The sequence below is a fragment of the Gossypium raimondii genome, chromosome 10 (genome assembly GCF_025698545.1).
Source record: "Gossypium raimondii isolate GPD5lz chromosome 10, ASM2569854v1, whole genome shotgun sequence".
NCBI classification, from domain to species: domain Eukaryota; kingdom Viridiplantae; phylum Streptophyta; class Magnoliopsida; order Malvales; family Malvaceae; genus Gossypium; species Gossypium raimondii.
This window is the reverse complement of record NC_068574.1, coordinates 244,422-264,161: the sequence shown is the minus strand read 5'-3', so window position 1 is coordinate 264,161 and position 19,740 is coordinate 244,422. Positions and strand designations below refer to the sequence as shown.

The 19,740-nt window shown below is 33.1% G+C and overlaps 2 protein-coding genes across 4 annotated transcripts; both read right to left on the bottom strand.

The window, feature by feature from the left end:
• Positions 1-1,806: 1,806 nt before the first annotated feature.
• LOC105776683 (mannosyl-oligosaccharide 1,2-alpha-mannosidase MNS1) lies at positions 1,807-13,550 on the bottom strand. 2 transcript variants are annotated; one of them, XM_052622614.1, is made up of 14 exons: positions 13,469-13,550; positions 10,468-10,515; positions 9,925-10,056; positions 8,746-8,858; positions 6,728-6,793; positions 6,398-6,569; positions 5,832-5,921; positions 5,446-5,567; positions 5,278-5,343; positions 4,714-4,822; positions 4,346-4,444; positions 3,692-3,772; positions 3,250-3,420; positions 1,807-2,349 (listed from the first exon to the last, which is right to left on the bottom strand). In XM_052622614.1, the coding sequence occupies exons 2-14, from the start codon at positions 10,468-10,470 to the stop codon at positions 2,110-2,112; spliced, it is 1,464 nt and encodes a 487-aa protein (XP_052478574.1). In that variant the 5' UTR covers positions 10,471-10,515; positions 13,469-13,550; the 3' UTR covers positions 1,807-2,109. The 2 variants fall into 2 exon arrangements, with proteins under 2 accessions (XP_052478574.1, XP_012454980.1); XM_012599526.2 differs by lacking the exon at positions 13,469-13,550 and adding an exon at positions 11,190-11,523.
• Positions 13,178-19,309, bottom strand: LOC105776682 (KH domain-containing protein HEN4). Of its 2 annotated transcripts, XM_012599523.2 has the most exons (8): positions 18,661-19,309; positions 17,288-17,659; positions 16,328-16,582; positions 15,543-15,932; positions 15,318-15,385; positions 14,118-14,229; positions 13,705-13,878; positions 13,479-13,624 (listed from the first exon to the last, which is right to left on the bottom strand). In XM_012599523.2, the coding sequence occupies exons 1-7, from the start codon at positions 19,264-19,266 to the stop codon at positions 13,735-13,737; spliced, it is 1,947 nt and encodes a 648-aa protein (XP_012454977.1). In that variant the 5' UTR covers positions 19,267-19,309; the 3' UTR covers positions 13,479-13,624; positions 13,705-13,734. The 2 variants fall into 2 exon arrangements, with proteins under 2 accessions (XP_052478573.1, XP_012454977.1); XM_052622613.1 differs by lacking the exon at positions 13,705-13,878 and having other exon boundaries at positions 13,178-13,624.
• Between the last annotated feature and the right edge of the window lie 431 nt (positions 19,310-19,740).

The window sequence follows — 19,740 nt, the reverse complement described above, 5'->3', positions numbered from 1 at the left end:
CAATTTGAAAAAAAATTGTCAAATTTGTAAAATTTAAAAATTTAAAAATGTGAAAATTTTGTCAAATTTGAAACTAAATGTTGCTTCGTTCTATCAATTTGTAATATTTGAATTTGTATAATTATTTTAAATTTTAAATTTATTTGGTTTAAAAATGAATTTATTTATTTTACACATTAAATTTAATTATAATATTTATTCAAATATCTAAATCGAATACATATTTAGGGTTTAGGGTTTTATTCCCAATACTATTATTATTGTAAATTTAAATGATGATATTTCATTGACACTGCCAATTCAAAATTGAATTTTATAAATTGTTAAAATATCTGAAAATGTTTAATAAATTTAGATATTCGATAAATAATGCTATTTAATTTAAATCTGAATTTATTGTGAATACTAAATAAATTCAAAATTTTAAAATGATGATAAAATTCAAATATTATATGTACAAATGTATGATTCATAAAAATTTTGAATAACTTTAAGTAAGTGTTAATCATCGTGGAAAATTAGATCATCTTTATTAACGTTCATAATTAAGTGATAAGAAGCTCAATACCGAATGTTGGATTGAGCATCAAGTAATGCCTCGAGTTTAAGTATTGTGAATTGAAAAAACAATATTAAAAATTTTAGGGAAAGTTCATGGAGGTCTATGCATTAGAAGTTAGATTACATTTTACCTCTTCTACTAAAAAAATAGACAAATTAGTCCTTATACATTAAATTAAAGAGCAATTTAGTCATTGCTGTTAAAAATTTCATCCATTTGTATTGTTAAAAACTGGCTTAACTGACAGAATAACCAAATAATAACACACGGCATGACTCATGTATTTCATGCTGACATACACAGACTAATTTTGTAATAGTAGAAATAAATGAAATTTTTAACAGAATGACTAATTTACTCTTTGATCTAACATAAAAAGATTAATTTATCCAAATTTTTAATAGAAGAATAAAATGCATTAGAAAAAATTAATAATAAAAATACATCAATCAATTTTTTATAATAAAAATGGATGGACTTTAAAAAATAAAATTGCTCATCTTTGCCTTGTTTAATTTCCAAATCAATTTTAACCCCATCCAATTTGAAAAAGAAACCCTATTTGATGTTTATTAAACATTAAAAAGCAAAAAGTATGATTTTATAATTAAATTTAAATTAAAAATTATATTAAAAATTAAAGAGACCTCGTCTATGGCTTGGCTCGAGCGGGACTAAGCCTACCAGTACCAGTTCCAAGACTAAGATGTAAATGTAAATAAAAACTTTTCAATCCCTTTAGAAACCACCAAATTGGACGCTTTCAATTTTGAAAATAAAAATAAAAAACAATTAATCGATGATGATATTAATTTTTCAGTCAATTATACATAATTTTGATTTTGATTTATTATTATAAAATATATTTGTTGAATCTTTAAAAAAAACCAAATTGACAATATATAAATATCGGAAATTAAATTTGTTGTACTAATAAAAAGATGTACAAATAACTTCATGATTAATGGTTCTTAATTACTTAGTTTCAAAATTGATACGATTTAATTGCTCCAATTTTTTGAAGCAGACCAATTTGTTCAATTTTGAGAGACTGAAGAGGTATTTTTACCAATTTAAAACGAATATTTGAATGCCAACATCAGATATCACTATATGCCCCCATACATACATGTATGTTAAATATAAGTTTTAAAAGGTTTTTTCATAAATTTCGAGACTATCACACCCTCGTTACCGTGTTCAAATATCCATTGAAAACGAATATGGAACACAAATACTCTAAATGAGCAAAAAAGCCTGCAGAAACTATTTTTGAAGCTTTACAAGCCATATGAACATTTGATCACAGCAGTTTACTTCAGGATATAGTTCGAGACCAACGTTTCTCCAACGGAAACCAGAGAAACTCTTCTATCTATTTCCAGAAACTACAAAAATCCTAAGCCTGTCATATGTTTGAGGCCTCAAATCATACGAGTTCCTTCGGCCGAAAACAATAAATAGAAACCAGATATCCTAACCACTGAATGACAACGGATTTTTGTTGTCTGACAAAAGTAAATAAATAAATGAACTGCAAATGAATCCTAATTACCTCCAAACCGACCTGTCTTCCTGCCTTGTAATCCAACAGTTGGTTTATGTTGCCTTTCCGAGCCAGCAATATTGTCGTTGCGGTTAACGATCCGTAAAGGGTGTGCTTCCGTGTTGAATACCCATTCATCCAACGGGATGACAGTAGGGGGTGAGAATAGAAGATAAAGATATTTCAGCGTCTCTGCAAGAAAAAAGGTTTGCATCTTGTTGTCTTTCAAAGCCAGGTTAACCTGTGGAAAATAAAATAAAATTAGAAACAGTTGCGGTTTAAGCAATTATTCAATTGGGGTAAAAGTACCATGGAGTCTCCCGTAGTAGGAATCAGATTGTATTTTGCCCCCTCTACTAAGAAGATGGGAAAATTAATCCCTGAATGTTAGATCAAAAAGCAAAATGGTCCTTCCTATTAAAAATCTCATCTATTTATACTGTTAAAAACTGACTTGGCGACGGAACAACCAAAAAGTGACATATTACGTGCCACGTGTACCCCATACTGATGTACAGAGACCAATTTTTAAAGTAGAACTAGACAGAATTTTCAACAGAATGACCACTTTCCTATTTTATCTAACGTAAAGGGGCTAATTTTTCATTTTTTGAGTAAAGAAGACAAAATGCAATCAGACTTCTAGTACAGGGTCCTCCATGGTACTTTTATCTTCAATTAGTTATTACTTAGCATTGTTTCTATAACAAACTAAAAGCAAAAAAACATGTAGCTCAAACTCTTAATTTTTCCAGAAACATCCATGTTCAACACATGGATACGAGAATATAAACTACAAAGATTCGCTAAGCATAAGGAAAAACAAAAAAAATTTAATCATACTAGTAACGGACACATACCTGTACCCAACACTCACATTGAAGTCCAATGCCATAAGTAGAAACATAGTTATTTCAGGTTATAGACAAAGCTACCACCCACAAAGAAATTGGTAACTAGGAGTGTAACTAGAACACCTACGGAAGTAAGCTATTTCGATTCAACTCTATCATTTTCCAAGTCAAGCCAAATACGAGAGTATTCTAATCCTAATGCTCTGATGCTCTGACTCAAATATAAACACAAAAACAAAAGAAAAAAAAATCAGAGATATTATGGCGTAGGTTCAACAAGCACTTACATCCGTCAGCCCAACATATCCAGATTCTATCCGGCAGTTCTTTTCAAATGCCTGAAATATATTCCAACCCCACTCTTGATAGGTCACATTACCGGTTAAACGCCATAGGTAAAAGAGTGATTCAACCGTCTCTGGTCTCAATATGTTCCAGGTTGTACCAACGCTCATGTCCTGCAAAAGATTACGCTTAAGATTGTCATCGTATAATTTGACAATCCTATGTTGTTTGAACTCTTTACATTTCTTAAAGTACTTGTGCATGAAATCTATATCGGATGCATATCCAGACATAAGTACGTGGGTATAATCCTCCAAATTCATGAAAAGGCTTATAAAGATTACATATACCCGTGTTGGATATATATCCATACTTACACTCATATCTAAATTGGAGCAACATAATGACAATCTCACATATATCACGTGAATGATGATAACTTACACGTCCGGGATTGAAGAGATAATTCTCTCCAGATAATTTTGTATGTGTGGACTGATAGAAATTGTAACAAGTCCAAGCAAGCTGCATAGGAAGAAAAAGAATTAAGTCCAAGACCCGAAGAACCAGAAGTTTAAACGGGTTATATGTAGAAAAACAAGTATTTGGAACCCAAACCATTTACCCCAATGACAGAAGAAAAGAAGATGAATTACAATTTCACATGTCCTCATATTTGAAAAGCAAGCAGGAGAGCTAAAATGCAAGAGGCATATGATCTTATACTTTTAAATCTATGTTACTCCAACTCTTCACCTATCGAGTTTTGTCTTCAAGAAAGTAGGGTATGTGCAACTATGTTGCTCCGACCTTTTATTTTGTTTGAAATACCCATGTTAGACACGTGTCTAATACATATTCGGACAAGAGCATGGAGAAGTGATTTCCAAATTCGTGGAAGAACTTAGAAGAAAAAATCAACACCCTTGTTGGACAGGGACTGATATCTTATAATTACATCCGAGTCCAAGTAACATAGATGCATAGACCCAAATGGACATGAAGGGTTAGAAATTTGTCAAGGGACATTCGGTAAAAATATGAAACATTAATCAAGGTCAAATCTTTAAGAATAGCATTTCAAGTAATCACAAATACCTCTTCAGCCAGGGAAAGGATTTTTTTTGCCTCAACTTTACCATAACCAGATGATCCTAAAGCCAGCATTCCAGGAGCAAAGCATGCTAATTCATCCATCTGCATAAACATGAAATGTGGAAACAAGAAGTTAAAATCCAAGAGTGTCGTATACAGTTATATGGTCGACATGGGTATAATCAGATTTTACCAAGTTTTTCCATGTATTTGGAGAATCTTTAGAGTTCGTATCCCTATATTCATATGTCACTATATCTATATGTTATACAGGAGTGCTTTGAGAACAATGAAAAGCTTGAGCAACATAGGCTAAATCTCACACTATAAAATAACAATGCAGAGTTACAGCCACAGTAAACCCAAATTACCTTGTCTGTCAATGTCTCCCGTGTTTTCTCACAGATATATGCAAAAGAAGATGGTGACGATCTTCTAATTAAGCTAACCAGACCTTTCATTGATGTCTCCCACATATCTCTACATTCAACATTCCACAATGGGATTTTCTTATTATAAAGTTAATCAAAATAAAATAGTTGACCATTATGTTAAAATTTATATGCCTAAAACATGAAAACCAAATTCATCAAGGAAGAGTGTCAGCATCTGATGAGCTGAACTATTATCAATCACAATAATTCGCAACATAATATGAGGTTCAGTCATATACAGTATGCTCATATTGAGTACAGCTGAGTTGGCAGTTTCAGAGTTAAAATGCATCAATAATTATCTTGATCAAACTTCCATAAAGGGAGAAGTATTAGGAAAAGAGATAGTAAGTACTTTCCATGTCCGTACATTAAAATAACTCCAAAATCTTCACTTTCAAACAAAAACGATCTTATCATCCAATGAATGACCGTAAGCAATTACCAATGGCAGCAATTCAAAAACAAAAATGGAGAGGTGAGAGATGATGGGATTCTCACCTATAAGGTTTTACAGATGATGTTTTGTTTCCTTGAATCCAGGCTTTAAGCAGATATTCATAGAAGCTGCAATAAACTGATTTATTTTATGCAAAACATTGAATAAAAAATTTGATGAAATATGAAGCCAGAAAAAAAAAAGAACGAGGAAGTTTCAAATGGGAAGACCTATCACCCATAGCACCAAAGGTTATAGTTCCGTAAGCAGTGCCATCGTTAGGATTAACATAGATGGGAACCAAACCATCAGCAGGAAAAGTTTTATTAAGCGCAACAATAGCTTTCTCCACCTTATACATCAAAGCACAAGCAAGTTAATCAACCACCTCAGCAACCAATACCCACTTAAAAGTTAAAATATCCTTTTTCCTGTTAAAGGGCCAGCACTTAAGACCTTTCAGCTATCTTTAGTTAATATAATTTAACCCAACTTCTAAGAAATAAGATTAGCAATTGGCTTGATGCGGACGTAACCTATGAACTAAGCAATCCTAGCATGAAAATTATAAAAACATTAGGTAACATAAGCATGAATAAACATGAGAAGCATTTACCTTCTCCTGATACTTGGGATCTCCTGTTCTTTGTGAAAGAGCAATAAACTCCAGTTGCTCTGTCCCTGAATCTGCAAGAATACTATCACCCTAGGGAATAAAGGGTGGAAAAAAATCAAACTCAATGAATAATATATATGTAAAAAATAAATATCAAGTACCAGCCCCCAAGTCACATAGTAGTGCTTACTGCTTAGAAGGTAATTTTTCTACTGATGGAATGACATAAACTACCATATAAAGGATAATGAAAGGCCTAACAATGATTTGTCAAATACAGACACAGAATAATCTCCAGTGCGCCTGATTGTATTTGTTGGATAACCAAATAACAGTTTTCAAGTCAATGCAGTTGAGCATCAATCTCAAGTATAGGAATCAGATAAATAAATGCTTCTACATAAGTCAACTCTAACCAAAATATGATCCATCATGTCTTCAAAATGTTGTTGAAGACAAAGAACAAGGACCCAGCCACCTTGCTTATTCATAGAACTTAAAATAACTTTTTACTGCTATAGCATCAAAGATAGTAAAGACTAACAGCAGCAATGCAAAAAACATACCCCAGTCCAGCCAGGGTTATGTGCATTTCCATGAGCCAAGTCGATAATGTTATACGGGATCCCAGAAGGAGTATCCCATGCAGGTAGCAATCTATCTGCAATATCTCTAGCCTTTTCAAGGAAAATATTGTCGCCTGAAAGATCATATGTGCTCAGAAGTCCACCTACAACTCTAAATATTCAATTAGAATAGACAAGAGAAATTAGTACAATATGAGTGTCAATTAAAAGGTAAAAAAAAAAAACTATTCAGAAGGGGGAAAAGGATCATGACTCATAAAATTTTCCTGATAAAACAATTAATACATATATAAACCTGTTAAATGCAACCTTATGGTTGTCTCAAAAACACTGGCATCATAGGTTTTATTAAAATCCAATGTGTTTGCAACCCACCTGCAAATATCAGCACAACTTACCTATCAGTATTAATTTAATCATAAGCCTTCCAGGAAAACAGTATACATATTGTGTGTGCTTAGAAAATGATGACAAGATAGAAGAAATTGGTGGAGCAACCAAATGCTTCCTTGCTACACAAAGCACCACTGATCACAAGACAGAATTGTTCAAATGGCCAGGATACAACATCCTAGCTATCATCAACAGTAGAGCATGTGCCACAATCAAATGCTTGACAAACATATAAGAAAAAAGGAGACAGTAGGTTGAGGAAAGGAAGAGAGAGAGAAATGAAGAAACATAATTGCATCACATGATAAAAATTTGCCCCTATCTATTATTAATAATCTCAAATTGTTCATGATAAGAGAAATAAGATGATCAAAGAGTTTCTTACGCAAATTAAAAGGTCATCTAGTAAATGAAACTTACGTAAAGCTTTAACAAGGAAGCTGCATTATTGTACCCTAAGGGCAGAACAACTACAAAAAACCATTACATGATGCCACAAAATATCATGAAGAATTTATATATATTAATTATTTGTTGACATGACATACATGAAAAAATAGTGCCACATCAGCAATGATTACATGTGGACTGCCATATGAGATGCCACATCAGTGTCTGGCATCCACATCGGCAAGCTAATGGTGCGTTAACTTTTCAGTCCAATTCTAACCAATTTGATCAACAGTAAAAGTATGAGGGCTAAATAATGCACAATAATAAAAAGGGGCTAAATTGATTTTTTTGGTGTAGTTTAAGGGCCAAAAAATTCATTCTGCCTTCTTTTAAACAGCTCTTGTTTGGAACTTGCTTCCTTTTCTCGTTGACTAGTAAGTTATTTTCTGTTTGATCAAGCTATTATCCATGCAACAAACATCCAAAAATACAAAAAATATTTTCCATGTTTTTTTTCCATAAAACAGATGGACCATTACTTCAAATACATTTTTATGTTAAGAGTTAAAAAAATTATTTGAATCATTCGAGTTGTCATCCAACCAAATCACTATGGTGCAGGACAATTTAAAAGGCTACAGTTTATGACAATCATAATATAGAATCCTTAAGAAAGCTGGAGAATAAATAAAGGAGGGCTCCTTGGTTACATCACACAACCAGTAAAGAAAGCGTAAGCATTACATTTAGGGTTCCTAAGGAGTCGAACTTAAGGTCGATTGCAACAAACAATCAAGGAGAGAAAATCTAAGCCTCCAACCTAGGGTTCCTTGGGAGCCACACCTAAGATTGATTGCATTGCACAATCACAATATTAGTAATATTGGAAAATTCTTACCATATACTCACACTCTATCCTCAAAAGAAACAGCACTATATAAGCTATTGGCAATCCTGACCCTGAAAGAACTAGAACTCTTGTACCAAATAAACTTTACTTAAACACTTAAAAGCTAAAAACCTAGACACTTTTAAAACAAAACTTAATATATCAACCCCAATATAAATGTAAAATAGCAAATATAAGCTTGGATCTATCATCTATGAAATTCAACTAAGCCCTACAAATACATCAAAGTAAGTACATAAAATGAAAATCTTAAATAACCTAATTCAAACTAGCTTATTGGCATCTACAATGCAATACTTTATTCTTATCAAAATTAATTTATTAGAAGGAAATGAATCATAAGATGGCTTTACAACTTAAACAGAAAACTTGTAAGTTTTAATGAGAATGTAAATGTTCTATTCCTTTTTCAAATTTAAATACTTCATGTGCAAAACACATGCTAGAACTAGTGCATATTCTATATGTGTAATATCTAGCTTTAGGTTATGGAACTTCTTCCAAATTACAACCACAGGCAAGCAGAAATTCACATTAAAAGGCAACTTTTGGTCAGATGAACAGGAGAGAAATATAGAATCTAACATAAAATAAAATAAACCTTTATTTTTAAAAAGGAATTTGAACTCACTCTCTTGCTTTCTGGAACTGCTCATCTAGACCCATAATAAGTAATGTATCAAGAGAGTCTATTATTGTTGCTCCAAGACCACCAAAGCTATTCTCACCACTCTGAGTCTGAGGCTGGTATATGACATGAAAAATCAGCCAAACTTAGTGTCTTTAAGATAAGCTTGTAGACGGGTGTGACTGAATAACACCACCAAAACAACAGCCTAATTTTTGTTTAGGATGTGAAATTATGACCTAACTAAATGCATCGATTTTAGAATTCAAACAAGACAGACTTGAGCAAACATATAACAAAAGAGATCAATTTTAAACAATTTGAGGGTGAAGCGCATACAATTCCAAGTTAAAATTTTCTTTTTCCCTTCCTATCAATGTTTTCAATGATTAAAAGTTCAAGCCTATTGCAGAATTGACAACATGAGTTCAATTATACTTCGTTGAACTTTTGAAACATTCGCAAACTTTTTCAAATTCAGTGCTAATTCTTTATCCAGAAAAGCCGCAAATTATAAATGAGAAACCCACTCAGCATCCAGCCAAACCATCAAACAATTTCTTATGACATTCAGCTAGAGGGGCGAAACCAAAGTAAGAAATGTCAAGAGCTGTTCTCTCTACCAAAAGTTAATATGCCAACAAAGCATGGAGTCATGCAGCAATGCACAGGCTTCTAGCTTCAGCAAAGAATGGCATACAAATATGCACATTTTGTTTTCGAGTAAAGGGTTATATTTGAAACTTTCTTTTAAGTGATTTTTTATTTTGCTAACAAAATTTCATGTAAAGCATGATAATCAAGGCAATGAACTTATTCTATTCCATATAATTAAAGGGCAAGCACCTCTGAATCTCATGAAATCAATCACTTCGAGTTTTTCACCTAAGCTCTAACAAGACAAGTTCAGACAATTAGAATTAGTATAAAGAACATATCAAAATATAGTTGAAATCAGATAATTCAAGTTAATTTAACATGAGACAGAGATACAAATATAGAGGCAAAGACAAAACTGTCATATTTGGCATAGAATAAAGCTGTGAGTTTGTAGAGCAAATCATCAACACTAATTTTGCTTTGCATATCATAACTGAGGTACTATAATCTAATATCTAGAGAAGAGGGGGAAAAGGAAAGTAAAACGCTTGATATAATACACGCAAAAAGACTTAGACATACCAGAAGTTCATCATTGCCCCATGCATACTTTTCATATGCACTCCAGGCATGAATCATGGCTTCCTTCACTTTTTCTCTCCTTTGCATTTCTATGGGAACATTTGCTGGCACCCTATTTGTAAATTCCTCTAGCTGAAAGAACCAAAGGTCAATACTTAGCTGATATATCTAGCCATAACTTACCACCTTGGGACATATAAGGAAAGTAACATGGCACAACATGATCCATGAACACAGGTAGTTAGCATCGATATAGGCCAGTCGCTCTAGGTGCATGTTAAGACAGAATAAAAAAAGAAAAATAGATAATTTATTAAACAAATCAGTAATCCTCCATTGTGAAAATATGATGATGGTGAACTAAGAAGCAAACCTAAATCTAGAGTCTCCAAATAAGTTCAGGTAGAAATTTTTTAGTCAACAACAGTAACTCAAAAGTCCCCTCCCAGAAAAGAATCGTCCAAGAACGTGAAAACGACAGTTTAAATTTATTCAAGTACGTAGAAAAGAAGTTTAATGTGAGCTTATAAATGGAGCTCTTACCATATTTTGTAATCGACGCACTTCATCATTCAACTTGGACACTTCAAACTGCATATTAGTATGAAATTTGTTACGGGCAGGCATATTAAACGTACATAACTCCCACAGCCAGTGCATTGACATCAGGTAATGAATACAAACAAGCTGCCATCGCACATAATTCTCCCAAATTTCATAATGAATATATCCACTTCAACTTTTAAGTGATCAAAACAATAAAATTCATATTTTTAGTACTTCCCATCTTCCAAAATGACAAGATCCAGCTGAAAATAATGCAACACGTTTAAATTGGAACGATGGTTTTAATAATTACAAGTCACTGTTAACCAACCTCAATTTGTATCAACTATAAAAGAAAAACAGCAGATTTATCAGAAAAAAGAAGTACAAAAATTAACCAGCATTTTTTTATTTAAAACTTAAATTCGTCAAAATTTCCATTAACAATATTGGAACGACAGAAATTACGGCATAGAAAAACAAAACAAAATCAGTAATCAATTTGTCTCGAATTCATGATCAATTTCGCATAGAATTTGATCAATTTCGCATAAAATTAACAAATCAATAAAATTTGATCAATTTCACATTAAATTCAAGATCTTAAATTTCTAATTCATTATCGTATCCGATTTCTCAGGAAAAGGAAAAGAAAACAGAGCAATAAGAATCAAATGGGCTAAGAAAACAAAACTTCAAAAAAAAAAAAACACAATTACCTCGTGTTCTCTTACGAGAGTTTGACGATCCCAAACGAAAGAAGAAGCAGAAACAAATAGAATCAAAAGCAAAGCCAAACGCTTTGGTCTTTTCAAGTAATATGAGGGGTTACAGTATCTGAATTTACTCGAAGATGAAGACGATCTAATCCTCGCCATTATTTAAATTTTGTTTAAAGAATTTGTTAAATAAAAATTAGATCTTCAACAACAAAAACAAAATCATTAATAATAATAACAAATTGGAGAATGGGGAAAGAGAGTGAAGGAAGATGGAATGCTTTGGTGGAACCGTGGAACTGCAAATGAAATGTGGGGAAAAAACAATAAAAAGCCAAAAATAATAAAATATATACATTAAAATAGGTTGTTAGTCCCTGTACTTTGACAAAATTTAAAATCTAGTCTAAGTACTTTAAAAGTTAAAAAATTAATCCTTTTTCCTTTCTGTTTTAAAAGTCCTAATCTAGTAATTAATATTGATAGTATTCGCAGTTGACTAGACTGTCCTTATATGACATTGTATATGATTAATAAAAATTAAACTTATTAATTTGACATATTTTAACCTAAATTACAAATAATAATAATAATTAGAAGAGAATTTTAAAATTTAAAAAGTAAGAGGACTCAATTTTAATTTTTAAAGTAAAAAAAACTCCCAAATTTTAATTAAGTATAGAGACTTATAACATTTTTAATCATATATACACATATACTAGTAATAAGTGATTAAAAGATAGGTTGGGTCACATCAGATCGATTCAATGTTGTAAATTTACTTAAAATTTTAAATCCATTTATTATTCATAAATTAATAAGTATTATTATTAATTCCAAATTTGAATTAAATAATTTTTTTGATATCTTAATCTGCAAAAAAGAAAATTATCAAAACTTCAATTCAATTTTCGGATATTTAAATTCGTAAAAATCTTTTGAATCTCCTATTTTTTTAATATATATAAAATCAAACTAATAAGCATTCTACATTATCAAGCAATCTAAATTTGGATAATAAATATCTAACATATATTTTCGAATTTACAACAAATAATAATTTTAAAATCTGAATTTATCATGGGATGGGTGTATACCGGACCCGTGAACATGTCTGAATCAAGAATTAGTTAGCCATCTGTTTGTTAAAATTAAGACTTCAATACTCTTCAAGTTTGACTTTATTAACTCCTGATAATAATTTAGTCAAACCGTGATTATAAATAAAATATATATATTAAGTACAAATTTTGAAAACCAATAATAAGTAAATATATATTAAGTACAAATATGTTTATAGAAAAATACGAATACATAATTATCTCAAAATCTATTTAACATGAATTATTACAACATCAAACTTTATACAAATGTAAAAACACCTTTAACACATGTAAATATACAAAATAATTATAACACAAATGTACTAATTATCCGATATCAAACTTTATACAAATGCAAAACACCTTTAACACTACTATAACATGAAAATATACCAATGTACTAATTATCCAATATCGAGCTTTATACCAAATGTAAAACACCTTTAACACTACTATAACATGAAAATATGCAAAAATAACACAAATAAAGGTAAAAGTCTATGGAGGATTGAATTTTGCCCCTCAACTCAAAAAATGAACAATTTAATCCCTATACATTAATTAAAGAACAAATTGATCCTTCAGATAAAAATTAAAAACGAATCCTCACACGTCAAAATGAGGTACATGTAGCATGTCATATGTAACTATTGTATGGTTATTTTGTCATCCATGTCAGTTTTTAACAATAGAAATGGATGAAATATTTAACAAAAAAGACTAATTTGCTCTTTGACCTAATGCATAAAACTAATTTACCTATTTTTTTTAATAAAAGGGGCAAAATGTAATCTAATTCCCAATACAGGTGCCTTCATGGTACTTTTACCCACAAATATACTAATTATCAGATCTAAGCTTTACACTTCATTCGGGACAACAGAATTTTGAGCTAAAAGGATGTAAATTCCATATGTTAATGTCTTTTCCCTGGCTGCTTTAGCATTAAGCAATAAAATAGTGGTTGAAAACTAGTTGGTTATGGTGAGTCAGAGACAGTATATTAGAAATCAGCATTTAAAATAACAATGACTTCTACATTTTCTCAACCTAATTTTAACCCTACAAGCAAAAAAAGAGAGGAAATTCTCACATAAGCAAAAACCTATAGCAGATGACCTATACCACGAAAACAGAAGAAAAAAATGAAGTTTTATGAGTTTATTTACAACATACAAGAATAGATCTTCAAGTTGCAGTTTGTCCGCAAAGGATATAAGCTTGAATAAGGGTCTGAGTTGTCCGCAACTGATACAAAGTTCCCGGCACAACAACTAAACCCTTTGTAGTCACTGGCTTCGGGTCATGAATAACCAAATTTGCTCCAGAAATCTAAGACAATGTCAACAAGACCAAGGTGAAAAGAAGCATTACATGGTAATTCGACTATTGCAGTCTGTAAAATTGCTCACCTGCCTGAAGGACAAACATTTAACAGATACTCAAGCTGCAGTTTGTCCGCATAGAATAAAAGCTTGAATAAAGCTTTGAGCAGTACGTAACTGATCCGATGTTCCAGAGACAACAACTAAACCCTCAGTGGCCCCTGGCTTTGGGTCATGAATAACCAAATTTGCTCCAGAAATCTAAGACAATGTAACAAAACAAAGGTGAAAAGCATTGCAAGATAATTTGGCTAATCCCATCTATAGCCGTGTAGCTCAGATTTGGGTGCAAGTGTCAAGGACGAGTATGTATATGACACAGGTACGTCCAATATTTCAAAGATTTCCTGTATTTGGAGGGTCCTAGAAAGATCATATTATCCTTGTACTCAGGAAAAAGGAAGAGATCGAGTAACATAGATGATAAAACTATTACTTACCTGCCTGATATGGCCCAGGTTACTATTACTCTCCCCATAAACATGGCATAAGTATATTTGAGGAATCACGATCTCAACCTTCGTGTTACTCAAAACGGGTGCTTGATTCCCACTGCCCAAAGAACAAAGTGTTAGTTATATACATCAAGGAAAGACAAGAATCAAGATCAATATTGAGGAGTCAACATTTTTCAACCATTATTTCTGAATCTAGTAAAAGTTTTCCCACAAAATTAAGAACCTGAATAAAACATGTGAAAACAAAGCAGTAACAATGGCAAACTTTCCAATGAAGAGCCCAGGTGCTTAGAATACAGCAATTACAAGTCATGTTTGATCTATGCCCGGTGGTAGATGACCTTAAGGCATTTGAATGATAAAGCAATTATGATGAATGTTTATTGGGTTAATACACTAAATAACCAAATGAACATAGAGGTTATATTTGTTTTAGTAAATATTAGTCTAGTAAATAACATTTACATAGCTACGATAATTCAATCTATGTTGCTTCAATCCTTTATTTAAGTAACCATGTTCGACAGTCATATCCAACACATATTCGGACATGATATGAGGATGTGGCCCTCCAAATATATGCAAAAACTTGAAAAATATTAAACATACCCGTATCACACACTCGAGTCCGAGTACCACTGCTTTAAGCAAAAAAGTCCGAGTACCATAGATTTAAGTTTCTAAGTTTTTCAGCATGAGATATTGAGTATAGAATTGGATACAAGTGTAGGACACTAACGCTTCAAGAAACATGAAGAGTCAAAGCAACATAGATTAGTTTAGTTTGCAATTTTAGTATTTAGATAATTGGACATTTAAGGTTATATTCACGATTTCATGTTAACATTGAGGTTTCACGAGTAGCATATAAGTAGCTATATTACCTCCAATTTCTAGTATCCTTTGATCATGTAGATATTGAGACACTGAAAAAATGATTTGTATTGATTATTTATTATCCCTACTACTTTCTTTCCACTCGTTTAATTTATGATCTCTTCCTATTTCTTTTATTATTTGTTTCCTCCTTTACCCTCCTCTATCCAAAATCAAATTATGGGATCATATAGCAGTCAAAGTATGAAATGTGAGCTTTGCAAAAATGTCAAACCCCAACATATCAAGCTAACAGAATCATATTAAGCAAAGTTAGAGTAATAATCTACGGAAGATACGTATCACCTTCCTGGACGTCCATTTCTAGCAACAAAGCCAGGACCGGCATCATAGACTCCCCTCGGTGTTCCAGCCTGATATAAATCAAAGGAAACAATGACAACAAACAGTATTGTCAAATAAATATTAACTAAGGAAAAAAATAAATGTCATACATATAAAGGAAACATCATCAAGTATATTATTCTAAAAGTTAGGCAAAAATGATACGTCAAAAACCAAGCCACCAACCTGAGGAGTCCAAGATCCTGGAGAAGATGGTCCATCAAACATGGGACCATGTCCATGTCTATCACCACCATAGGAATACGGACCGCGGTCTACATTATGTGGACCCATGTGATCCATGCCATGCGAAAATGGTGGTTGGTGATCGAGTGGTTGGGGTGGACCAACAGAAGGGTCAATGCCATGAAAAGGTCCGCCTGGAGAAGGATAGGGACATGGAGGGACATGGTTATGTCTTGGCCTGAATAATGGAGGTGGCATTTCAGGGTAAGGAGGTAAGTAGGGAGGGGGATTAATGCCTGGAAAGGGAGGTTTCATTGGGAGTATAGACTCCCGAAGCCTGCCAGTGATATGAAACAATGCATCTTGAACTGACTGCAAACTACCAATGACCTGCCAAAATAAACCAAACTATGAACTCCTAAAATATTCAAATAAAAAAAAAAATCATCCCTCCAAAAATTAGGATGGAATTTTCAAATTCCAATTCTATATCTTTTTAAATGCTAACAGATCTTATGATGAAACAGTACGAATTGGTCGCAATCTGTTGAAACAATAAAAAGGGTGCAGCGCTGGCTGAGAATGATTTCTGAGAAAACATCTAACTTTCACAACATTGTTGACTAAACAATAGTCAAAAATAAAAGAAAGACAACAGTACCAGCAAGATAATGGAATGAGAAGCTTCAGTAGAATAAACAAGCTATCTGAGGAAAGCATATCATTGATGTCAATCAAATAACAGCTAGCAGGACTGAAAATTAATGCCTAAGACCGTCAATTACCTGTACAACTTCATCATTCTGGAGTCCAGCAGACTTTGAAAGTTGTTCTTTCGAAGATACCCGTATATTAGCACCAGTAGCTCTTCTCATTTCAGATACAATATGACCACCTTTACCCAACAAGTAACCAACCTGCTGCGAAGGTACAAGAAGACGAGCAACAATTGGAGCACCTGGTTCAAATCCAATCTCAGCAATTCTGGACTGCACTCGTACAACAGCATCTTGTGCTGGAGAATATCTTTGCTCTGCATGCTGCAGCAGGCAAACACATAGTGAGCTATGAGAAATTAGAATCCAAATACATTCATATATTAATGTAAGATGTTCATTGGTTATTGGTCCATTGATATGTCAACAAAGACTTCTTTTGAGACACTTGTATGACAGGTATCATATTTTCTTTAGGTGCGAAGATAAAAAAATAAAATAAAATTCAAAGTTAGGCCATGATCAAAGAATAAATCAACTTAGCACATTACAAGGCTTGATAAAATGCAAAAGTCAGTGCCATTGAATCGAAATCATGTGCCCTAAATCCCATATCCAGTACACATGATAACAATCCACTTAACAAGATGACATAAGGTCAAAGACTACCTAAAAGTAGGTTAAATACAAACAGAGCAACAACTGAAAATGTCCAATAAAGTAAATATTAAGACGACCCTATTATAGTGAGCAGAATTCAGCAGAAGAAACGTCAAATTATATTTTGATGAACAATGTAAGTTAGGGACTCATGTAAAACTTCTTATTGCCTCGAAGAGAAGGTCATCTATCATCAAATTCATGATTTCAACATATATGTAATTATATCTACAAATCAAGCAAAATGTTCCAGATTTCACAGACAAACAACCAAATACAAAAAGCTTTTCAATTAGCAATAAGCAAGAATATTGCAGTTCTCCAGACTATAAAGCAGAATAATTTAAAAAGACAATTAAGTTCCCATGCCTCTCGTGCAGATATCACTACAATCCGCTCATCTGAATCATGAGAAGTATCAGCAATCTTGATTGCTGCACCAGTGTCATTCTGCATAGCCCGCACCACAGAACCACCTTTCCCTATCAAACTACCAACCTTGTCAGCTTGGCATAACAATTTAAATACCACTTCCTCTTCCAATCCTCCTCTGTTATGGGCTACCGCATTCTCATGCCCTGGATTCGGAGGGTAACCCCTTGAATGATAATCTGCACCATGATGACCAGATTGATAACCCCATGGAGGAAATTGGTCCGGCTGAGAATGTGCAATATTTTCTTGAAGAAAACTTGAAATAGAGAACAGGGCTTTCTTTACAGCTGAAAAGTTCCCTGTTATCTGCCAGAAGGCCACAATATTGCAGTCATAAAGAATATAAACAGGAGAAAAATTACAAAAAGGTTAAGCAATACAAAAATTAGAAAATGCTAAACGTATAACTATGAAATTTATATATACAAGGGACCCTCATATCCTCAATGAATGAGAATTTTGGTTTAAAGTTTAGTGGTTGCTTTAACTCAACATCGTTGTTTCCTCTTTACATCTCAAATCTTTGCAGTACTACAAATGTAGCAATTGTTGAACTCAATTATAAGTTTATGTGAACCACCCAGAAAGAAAGAGAGAAAATTTATGCACTCAGCTATACTCTGAGATTGTACAATCAACACTAACATTGAGTCTGAAGCTTTTAGCTTTTAGATTGAGAAACCAATCTCATACCATTAAGTTTATACCCCTAGCAAATGAAATCCTAACCAAGAGCAAACCAGAATGACCATCAATTTTAACCCTGACCATTATTCACAGTTCTTTGTAATGTTCCCAATCATGTACAAGTACCTGACCTTTATTTCTAGTTCACTCCTAATCCAAGAAGAAGCCCCATTTGTTCTCAAACTTTTTTTTTTGTCAATTTGAACTTTGAACTGTCAAACTACCCATGTAAATATCTAATGTCAACCTCAGCATATCTAAATTCTAGGACATCAATGTGTTTGTCAATATAATTCAGACATGGATACAGGATATCAGCTTCCAATGGCCATACAATGCATGGAAAAACTTATAAAAATCTGAGCAGATCCCTGTCGGACACATATTCGCATCCAATACTCACACACAAGTCCGAGTAACGTAGGTAAAAGAGAATAGGAACTTGCTTTAGCAGTTGCAGCGAGTCTACTCTCAGTTCATATTTTGACAGAGCAATTGCAGTACTAGGATCTAATAACTAGACTAGAACAAAGATCCACTTATGCATAATAAATGCAAATTAAATACTAAAAACAGAAAATTTAACTAATTTCTTGCAAAGTACATAGTAAAGATGATACCTGAAGTAGCTCATCCCCTGGAGCAGCACACGGTAGAAGCTGATCTCTAGTCAAAACTCTAATTTGAGTCCCATTTTCTTTCCCAATCTTCTCCAAAAACCAACCCCCTCTTCCCAATAAACACGCAGCTTGATTAAACGCCAGCAACATTCTGCAACAAGCGACTAGATTTTCACTTTCCTTTTCACTTTCTTTATCATCAGCAGCATCCCCTTTCACTATTCTCTCGAAAACCCTAATAACTGCCTTCTGTAACGGCGACCAAGATGAAGTCGTTTCCTCTTCCCCAGCACCAGCGGTACCTCCTCCTCCCCCTCCCCCTCCCGACGCAGATTTGCATCCATCTTCGCTGGAATCTTTCTTTGGCTCTGCATTGGCATTGGCGTTTGGGTTATCGGCGCTGTTGGAAACCAACGGAGTTTTGTTATCGGCGACAATTTGGATTATACGTTCTTCGAAAGGATCGTCGAGGATGCGAATTTTGGCAGAAGTTAGAGACTGGAGTTGCCGAATAACGGAGCCGCCTTTGCCTATTAGTGCGCCGGTTTTTGCTGATGGGCAGAGCAGCCGAATTTGTATGGTTTCCGGCGGTGGCCGTTTCTCCATTGAAGTATACAGCTGACGAGATATAGACACTGAAGTCTGAACACTCTTCGGCTTTTTTCACACGGTTTTTTTTTTTTAAGCCTTAGCCTCAATCAGATGGGCCGGTCCGGGATGTAGCCGGATTCTGAAAAAAAATAGGCCCGGACTGATACGGCCCAATCCACTCAAATAGTCAATTTTAGTGTTTTAAAATAAATTTATATTAATGTTTGCATATCTATACTGTTTATTAAGTATTTTACTGAGTTAGTCACCTTCAATCGAGTCACTAAATCGGCTAGTAAAATTAAAGAAATGCCTTTCTGTAGTTAAAATAAGTTATACTATTTGAGAGTATTTTAGTCTTTTATTTTAACAAAACCAATTAATATATGCATATAATAATATTTGAATCAATAATAAAACATTAAATTTACCACAATCAAAGCTTCATTTTGATATATTTTATGCATGTTTATTTTAATATGCAGAAGT

Bases quoted from the DNA above. Each gene is read 5' to 3' on its own strand.
- LOC105776682 (XM_052622613.1), bottom strand. From the start codon at position 19,266: ATGGAGAAACGGCCACCGCCGGAAACCATACAAATTCGGCTGCTCTGC. The intron at 17,660-18,660 runs GTATCATCTTTA...GCCTTCTGGCAG, and splicing joins CAGGGGATGAGCTACTTCAG to ATAACAGGGAACTTTTCAGC. The intron at 15,933-16,327 runs GTAATTGACGGT...TTATTTTGGCAG, and splicing joins AGAATGATGAAGTTGTACAG to GTCATTGGTAGTTTGCAGTC.
- LOC105776683 (XM_012599526.2), bottom strand. From the start codon at position 11,348: ATGGCGAGGATTAGATCGTCTTCATCTTCGAGTAAATTCAGATACTGT. The intron at 8,859-9,924 runs GTATGTCTAAGT...GTCATATACCAG, and splicing joins GGGGCAATGATGAACTTCTG to CCTCAGACTCAGAGTGGTGA. The intron at 6,794-8,745 runs GTGAGTTCAAAT...TGATATTTGCAG, and splicing joins CAGTTCCAGAAAGCAAGAGA to GTGGGTTGCAAACACATTGG.